This window comes from Phyllopteryx taeniolatus, chromosome 21, assembly GCF_024500385.1.
Source record: "Phyllopteryx taeniolatus isolate TA_2022b chromosome 21, UOR_Ptae_1.2, whole genome shotgun sequence".
NCBI lineage: Eukaryota > Metazoa > Chordata > Actinopteri > Syngnathiformes > Syngnathidae > Phyllopteryx > Phyllopteryx taeniolatus.
This window is the reverse complement of record NC_084522.1, coordinates 87,914-96,466: the sequence shown is the minus strand read 5'-3', so window position 1 is coordinate 96,466 and position 8,553 is coordinate 87,914. Positions and strand designations below refer to the sequence as shown.

Below are 8,553 nucleotides of genomic sequence, written 5' to 3'. Positions count from 1 at the left end.
CCGGTGGCTCTTTTCTTCTCTGGAACCTGACAGGACTGAATTGATTGATTTATTCTATAGTGTACTTTGCCTTTGGCCTAAACCGTATTGAGGGGCGGCCAACGCCAACGTTCTTCCGCCGTCTGTCCCTATTCTCGAAATCCTTTCCTCCAACGGCAAGTCTTCCCTAACCATATCTGTTAATGTCCTCTTTGGTCTTCCTCCATTCCCAGCATCCTACGACCGATACAGCCACTGTCCCTCCTCGGCCTTTCTGTTAGTGCTGCTCTACCGTTTCGCATTTACATTTATGTAGTTACAACCTTGTGATCTTTATACTTCCTCTTTAACAATAAATGCAAACAAACCAGGCATTTAAAAGTTTAATAAGTCAGTTTGAAAATTCAAAGGAAAACATCAACCAATCATGCAGGTCAAAGAACACCACAATTAGAATAATGGTAAGAATAAATAGTGGAAGTACCAAAACCGGGAACACTAAAAAAATACTTATTGGTCATTTCCATGATATCAAGGACCTTTTTTCTGGGAACACTACCTTCACGTCTTGCTGCCAAACCGTAGCAAATGGAGCAGTCCGCACCAGTTCGCCATTTAGGGAGACGAGACGAGACCAGTTTTTTAGTAGATTTTGTTTCAGCATCGAGGGAAAAGTGTGGTTCTTGCACCTATGGCCCCTGGAGAAGAACAGACTTAGTCCCCGGTGACCTGATCCTGGATCCGTTTCCAGTTGAGGAGGGAATGTCGAGAACTGATCAACACGAGGTCTGGTACAAAGGAACTGGGTCTGTGGATCTGCAATGTCACACTCTGTCGCAACGGATCCCATCTCTGCTGCTCGCAAAGTTACCATAGCGAGGCTAGCGAAGCGTCTACAACGCATGCCGTCATGCTCACAGCAGTACCTTTAGCCTGTTAGTCAGCAGGCTAACATTCAGCTCGTTAGCAAAGCTGCAGCAGCTCGTCGTCACTGCTCTCCATCTTTGCTCCGACCTCCAGACATGTGTCGGGGATCTGAGCTGTGTGAACTTTCCCGCAGTTTTCGCACGGTCCGTCCCAGCCTGCCCGTCCGCCGCTTGCGCCCTGATGTCGCACCATCTGAGCCACGGTGGACAAGGGGCGCGACGGGTGTGAGGGCTGTGGGTCCAGGAGCGGCTGGCGAATGTCGCCAAACAACGAGGATGACTCAGAGTCTGGGATCAAAAGCTCCACATCTTCGTCTCCGCTGCCTCGCCGCTCCGTAGAATCCACCCCACCCCTTCCGGCATCCAGCTGGCGTAGTGGGCTGTGATTGGTCCAAGTCTGGTTCTGCTGGTTGCGACCGGTTGTCATGAGGTTCCTGGCGAGGCGGTGCAGATTCCGGGTCAGACGGCGCAGGGTGGAGGCGGGCGGGTCTCGGAGTTGGGACGGGTCGCTATGACATTCCACATTAGGATTGGTCGTTTCCACGGAGACCAGGCCACCGGGGGACGCAGCCTCATCGGGACCATTTTGGACTCTGCTAAGGCCGGTTGGCTGGTTGACGAGGGTTGCAGAGGTTACAGAAGCAGTGCACAATACCGCAGCTACCACTGAACTGGCAGGTGGGGTCTTCTGGCGCAGCGGGGCGACAGGACCGCCCGCTGCCCCGACACCACGGTCCCTCCCCCTCTCGCTCTCCGTGTCCGTGTCGTCCGAGTCCGGGGACAGCAGGTCAGAGGCGGAACTCGCAGTACCGCCGCTGTCCTCCGGGTCAGCAGAGACCACAGCCAAAGACCCTGACTGGCGAGACCGTGAGAAATTGAAGAGGCTACGCCACAGGTTGCCATGGCGACCGGCAGACGGGAGGCGAAGCGAGGTGAAGCCCAGTTGAGAACGCACCGCCAGACGCAGGTTTTCCAGAACTGACGCCTGAGGGCGGGGGCCGAACAAAAACAAGAAGTCAATCGTGATCCGGTCACACCTCCCGCCACGTCGTCAACTACTACGACCGACGACTTTCACATTGACGACTTCTACGTGAATTACTACATGTACCTTTCAGCTGAATTAATTCTGGAACCGAGCTCTAAAGTCAATTTACTGAGCTAATCCATTTTCCCCATTTCAATGCATTGAAATCCATTCCAGCCCCCCAAAATCCACAACCAAGTATTTAATAAAGAAAACCATCAGCGTGGTCTAGTGAGCGAACCTTTAGCTTTTGATGATTTTATGGTTGAGTATCAATTTTACTATTGTATACTTTTCACTTGGAACTATTTATTGTCGCCTGTTATGCACTTCATTGCTGTACTTTTGCTGCTCACATCTTGTATATTTTGTTGTCCGATTGCGTCTGCTGCAAATCAAATTGCCCTTCTAGGGACAGACCGTGCCAGACAGCTGATGTTTTGCGTCATCGAAATGGAAACACGAGTAGCGCGCCGTTGCCTTCACGGTGGCCACGTAGGCACGACAATCGACCGGGCTGGCTTATGCGTGCGAGGTTACGTGACTTTCACGCGTCGCTTGATTGGTGAACGAGACCAACGTCACCGGCGCTTAAATTGGATTGGAGCAAACGGTGCCCAATGCGGAAGTCGAAGTTGTAGTCTCGCGCGCAAAATAGCTGGGAAATAGGCAATAATTGATCAAAGTAGCGAGCGACATTTAGATTGCTGTAAATGTTACTTCTTAAGACAAAAAGCGGCGGAAGTGTTTTTTCTGGTCTCGTCAACTCCTGTGACTTATCCAAAGCACAGGCGGAACCTTAGGCCGATGTGCTCGCATATTCGTCCGCCTCGGAGTATCCATCCATCCATTTTCTGTCGCGCTTCTCCTCACGAGGGTCGCGGGCGTGCCGGAGCCCATCCCAGCTGTCATCGGGCAGGAGGCGGGGTACACCCTGAACCGGTCGCCAGCCAATCGCGGGGCACATAGGAACAAACAACCATTCGCACTCACATTCACACCTACGGGCAATTTAGAGCCTCCAATTCATGCATGTTTTTGGGATGCGGGAGAAAAGCCACGCAGGCACGGGGAGAACATGCAAACTCCACACGGGCGGGGCCGGGGATCGAACCCGGGTCCTCAGAACTGTGAGGCTGACGCTCTAACCAGTCGGCCACCGTGCCGCCGCCTCGGAGTAATATTCCCAAATTACAAATTACAATGTGTGGATGGCGGATGTGTGGAATGGATTTAGCTGCTAGCATTCAAGGAGTACGAAACAGCCACACACGAAAAACTCATTGGATCTGTACGATTGACGTAAATGGACTATTTAGAGAATTTGGCAGAAAGGTGACTGATTTTCATGCATCATTCCTATTTTTGCAGTGTTTGGCCATTTCCAGCGCGTTTGCTCCCGTTGGCCACCGTAGTAAACAAAGACAACAGCACAGACGACGACGACGACGACTTGAATGATGTCAGCGGGCACAGTGCGTTACAGGTGCAGAGGGCACCGGTCTTTACCTGACTCCCGGAGCATACTGGGAAATCCTCCACTGGCGGAATCAAACCCTGAGCAATCAGATGACCGTAGGAGGGCGGGGCTTCCCTCCTAAGTAGCTCCGCCTCCACTCTGGACAGCTGCGTCTCAAATGACCTGCGGAGAGTGAAGCGGTCCCTCATCGCACGTCTGCAAAGCCCAACGTAAAATGCGTTTGTTTGTGCACGCTCACCTGCGCTCAAACATGCGCAGCGAGTACAGTTTACAAGTGCAGCCCAGCGCGATGACCAGCAAAAGGCCGCAGACCAGGCTGCCGATCACGGCGGCCGTGATCACCCTGGTGGGAACCACCACCGGACAACTTTCCTCATCGCTGCCGTCGCCGCAGTCATCCTGGGCGTCGCACACCCACGACTCGAACACGCAACGGTTATTCTGCACGGGGATGAGGTCACAACTTTTTTTCCGGGTGTAGTATATGACAAATATGGCCGAGTACAGCGATAGAACACCTTGCAGTGAAAGTTTCCAGGCTGACAGAAGAAGCAGTTCTTCTCATCGGACCCGTTGGGGCAGCGGTTCTGGTAGTTGCAGCGGTCCGATCGAGGGTAACAGGCTCCGTTCCTGGAGCAGGGAAACTCGTCCTCCTGACAGGTGGAACAGTTCGACTCGTCGCGGCCGTTGGGGCAGTGCCAGTAGCCGTCGCAGCGCTGCTGCTCGGTGTAACAACCCCAGTTGCCCCCGCAAGGAACCTCCCAGGGCAGGCAGAAGCCGTCCACCTGAGGAACCCGGACAGACCCATAGAACCGAATCCAATCCGCAACAAGCGGCACAGGTAACGCCGAGAGAGGAGAACCTGGTAGGTGACGTTGAAGCCTCTGGCGGCGTTGATCTTATCGGCGTAGAAATGGACTCGCAGCTGTCCGGAAGAAGACACCACGGCGACCGGCGCTCTCGAGTCGAAGGCCGTCAGAACCCTGAGAAGGCGGCGAGGGTTCTCCTCCAGGCCGTCATACACCTTCACGTAGTCGCCGTAACCCGCGCCGTCCAGTTTGAAATCTGCGAAGCGCAGAATAACCTGCGGAAGAAACGGCAGGTGTTAGAGCGCCGCCGCCGGAGAGGAGAACGAGGTCGGGTTGCTCTGCGCCCGTCCGTACCTTCCTGTGGTCTCCGGTGTCAATCAGCCAGGTGCAGTTACTTCCCGGAGGGTAAAAGTCCGGATAGTTTGGAGAGCTAAAGGAGCCGTAGAAGTTCCTTAACCATTCTCCGCAGGTTGGGACATCGCAGTCGATCTCGTCTCCCAGATCCTGAAAGAAGCGGGAGGTTAAAGGTGACGCCCGGGAGGTTGAAGGGGGAGCGAGTTGACCTGACCTGGCAGTCAATGCTGCCATCACAACGCAGGCTGTGAGGCAGACAGGTGTAGATTCTCGTGTAGCGAGACAAGCAAGGGAACTGGTTCAGGCTGCAGGGCTGGAAGGAAAACGGCGAGTCCACGCACAAATCTTCGTCCGAATTGTCTCCGCACTCATCCATGGAGTTACAACGCCACCAGTCGGGGATGCACTTCCCGCTAGAGCAGCGGAACTGGTCCACGTCGCAGCTGGGAACATCCGACTTACCTACGACCAAAGATGGCAAAAAGTACAAGTATAGACACTAGCACTGAATTGACTCCTCTCGCAAAAAGTACAGACTGAATTATAACGATAGACATAAACATAAACATAACGCTTTGCAAGCTACTCAAAGACGCTTTACAATTCCACACTATTTATTCACTCCGGGTCAGGTGTCAAGTTCTATTGCACTGTTGATACAGAGAATTATTGTTGCTGCTACAAAAACTTGAACATAACCATTTGACATCATAAAACACAAATAACAACTAACTATTTGAACAATGCTATATTCAACTTTTAGCTGAAACATTAATGAATATGAAGTCAATTGGGTTAGTTCCACGCACGTTGCCTTTTAGGCAAAGGTTTGATATTGATACTGGTTAAAAAGAACCCCGAGTAAAGTGCCCATTTTACTTTATGCTGCGGGCCGCTAAGAAAATGGATGTTCATCATTTGGCCCGCCATTATTTAAACCATGCTAACCTTTTTGACGCAGCCCCCTAAATGAATCGGAATCGAGAATCGTTTGGAACCGGAATCAAAATGAGGAACCGGAATCACTGAAATTCTGAAAAAAAAAAAAAGCTTTTTTTTGGGGGGGGGGGGGGGGGGGGGGGGGGGTCAGTAAACAGTAAGCAAATGCTTTGCTTAAGGACGCAGCCTGGAACCCCATCTGGTCCAGTGGCTTCGAGGGGGTTGATGTCGTTCAAAGCCCATCTCACCCGGTGGGAGCTGAACAGCCCAGTGCACCGTACTGTTGCGGTTGTCGCCACGGGCGAACCTGGCAAACAAGTGATTCAGGTCCTCTGGGAGGGTTAGGGTTAGGTTAGCTGCGTGTATTGGGCTGATATTGTCGCCCGCATAGTCTGCTATGGTCTCAATTGAGTCTGGAGTCCGAGGCGTTCAAGTTCTCAATTTTGTAGCGGCGCTTCGTGTCTTTGATGCCTTGCCTCGGGTCGGGTCGGAGCTCGCTGTTCCGCGGGTCCCTTTGTCCCCTGGATGGAAGGCCGCATCACGAGCCTTCAACAAGTTTATCAAAGCTGCAGTCGTCCATGGTTTGCGGTTGGGGAGTGTGCACGTTGCTTTTACGGTGGTGACATTATCCACGCGGTAACCGATATAGTCCAGCACAGAAGAGGCGCACGGTTCACGTCTGTGTTATTGTCGCAAGCGGCCGTCCGTTTAAAGAGGTCCCGCTCTGTACTTACAAAGCGGTCCCATAGCCTGATCATGGCTCCAGGAGGCCAGACCCTCATGATAACAACAAGGGGTTTTACCTTTGCGCCGAGAGGTCGAGATGCGGGGGATACAAGCTGGCTTATGTGGTCAGACCAAAGCTTCGCCGGAATCAGCAGGGGCCTCGTGTACAAAGACCTGCGATTGGCTGGCGACCGGTTCAGGGCGTACCCCGCTTCCCGCCCGAAGACAGCCGGCACGGGCTCCAGCAGCCCGCAACCCTCGTGAGGAGAAGCGGTAAAGAAAATGGATGTTTGAGTTTTTTTTCTTGTTTTGATGGGTCACATGACTTGCCGACGCATTTTTCAGGGCCCGTTTGTGCTTTGCGCTTTTTCTTGCGGCGCTTAAAGACGATGCCTTTGCGCTTCAGGTATCTTTGTTTGTTGCCTAAAGCGGCTACCGCATCCCACGTTGCATCGCTGCGTTGTGAGTGGTGGCAGTCATTTAGGGCTTGCAGTAACCACAGTGAACATAAACTTTAGTGTACCCCAAAAGGTTAAGGCACTGCACAGCAATTTGCTAGCAAACCCACTGTTATGTCATCATCTAAATATTCCTATATTGCACAGTGTTTATTTTGAAGCGCACAATGATGAAAATGAGGTAAATATCGTTCTGCAGTTGGAACAGACGAACTGCATTTCCGTTACCTCGGTTTGCGAACAGGTTAAAGGACAAAAGCAAATTCGGAACCCGAGGCTCCACGGTACTCAAGTCAAGTAGAGGTACCTGAAAAGCTACTCCAGTACATTCTCACCATCGCCTCCGACCACACGGCAGACAGGTCTACGTTCGGCGCCATCTCCGGGAAAACCGCCAAAGCCTCACCTGTGACGTAGGACAGTCGGAAGCCTTTTCCTGTCAGGGCGTCGTCAGAACGGAAGCGGATCCAGACGTGGTCCTGCGACGAGATGTAAGGAGGCGGTAGAGACGAGCCGCACACTCGCAGACCGTCCAGATTCTTGTAGCTGCTGATGGACATCCAGTCCGACGAGCAGCGATGCGATCCCTGCAGGTCAAAGTCCTGGAAGCTGCGGAGAAGGAAGAAAAAAGCTCCAGCGGGTCGTCCTGAGGGGCGAGGCGACAACGGCGCCGTACCTGACGGTGACCGTGTCTCCGGGTCGGCCTCGGATGTTCCAGCTGCAGTTGAGGCGGGCCGGGTACTGGAAGGGCCAACCGGGACTGGCGATGACCCCGCTGGGAGCTCGGAGGAACTCCGGCGAGTCGCCGCACGCTGAAAGTGCCACAGAGTAAGGACGGGACGCAGCGACGCGTTCGAGCTCACGAGACCGCTCACCGTTGGAAATCCCAGACACCAAAATGTTTTCGTTCCTCTGGGAAGCAGCGACGCATCCTGGACAAACGGAGCAGTTAGACGCGTTCGCCAAACGCCACATGAGCTCATCTAGCATCTGAAGTTGCCAAGGCAACCCAGGTTCCACCTTTTGAATGCTGCCAGCGTGAGTCGGTGAATGCGTGCGCATCTGTGACGGTGTCGATAAAGCACGATATAAATGTAATCCGTTTATTAACCTAGATTATTAACCACCTCGGAGACCCCTTGTCCAGCAAGAGTCTGCTTATGTTGCCTCCAAGTCCAAGTGTTGAGCAACATTTCAAGGTTTGAAAGCAATCACAGTACCTGCTTATCACGAAGCAATTCTTCTTTTTAGCTTGACGTCAACTCACCTGCTAAGAGCAGCACGGAGACGCCCGAGATGAGCGCGTCCATGATGGCGAGTCCAAGGTCACGAATGCGCACAACTAGCTTAGCAGCAAGTCGATGGAGATGTTGGCTAAGCTAAGTCGAAGCTTACGAGGAAACAAAGAGGCTCCGCTCGGTTGCTAGGCGCAATTGAGCTCGCTATTGCTATAGCGCGGCGAAGTTCGCTCCATCATTTCGCTCCAAAGCCGCTGAAGGCCATTGTTTTGTCTATCAATTGAGCGAGTGTGCGCGCGGCCAGACGAGCGAGCCTTCGCAAGCTTTCCTTGCCTGCCTGCCGGCGGCCGCTTTGTCGACGATGCGAGCGGAGATGAGCTCACGAAGGCCGATTAGCACCGCAGGCTAACAACCGACGAACCGGCCCGCGGTCGTCCTCGTCGGCGACGCTGGCACGGAGCGCGAACCGGACGAGTTGGTCGACTTTGGAACACGACGAACGTCCGTCGCGACCATTTCGCCTCGTTTGCTATTTGCCGTTCGACTTTCGGGCAGCTGTTTGTTTGAGCCCGAAGCCACGCCTCCCCGTGACGTCACAGCACGGGCGCCGCAGGAAA

The 8,553-nt window shown here is 53.3% G+C and overlaps 1 protein-coding gene across 4 annotated transcripts; it reads right to left on the bottom strand.

Annotated features, from left to right (window-relative positions):
* Positions 1–349: 349 nt before the first annotated feature.
* lrp12 (low density lipoprotein receptor-related protein 12) lies at positions 350–8,540 on the bottom strand. Of its 4 annotated transcripts, XM_061759966.1 has the most exons (11): positions 7,966–8,539; positions 7,574–7,630; positions 7,375–7,510; positions 7,105–7,307; positions 4,790–5,037; positions 4,576–4,725; positions 4,275–4,496; positions 3,931–4,197; positions 3,651–3,853; positions 3,442–3,574; positions 350–1,890 (listed from the first exon to the last, which is right to left on the bottom strand). In XM_061759966.1, the coding sequence occupies exons 1-11, from the start codon at positions 8,006–8,008 to the stop codon at positions 943–945; spliced, it is 2,610 nt and encodes an 869-aa protein (XP_061615950.1). In that variant the 5' UTR covers positions 8,009–8,539; the 3' UTR covers positions 350–942. The 4 variants fall into 4 exon arrangements, with proteins under 4 accessions (XP_061615950.1, XP_061615948.1, XP_061615949.1 ...); XM_061759964.1 differs by having other exon boundaries at positions 7,375–7,630; positions 7,966–8,540; XM_061759965.1 differs by lacking the exon at positions 7,966–8,539 and having other exon boundaries at positions 7,574–7,712.
* Positions 8,541–8,553: the final 13 nt, after the last annotated feature.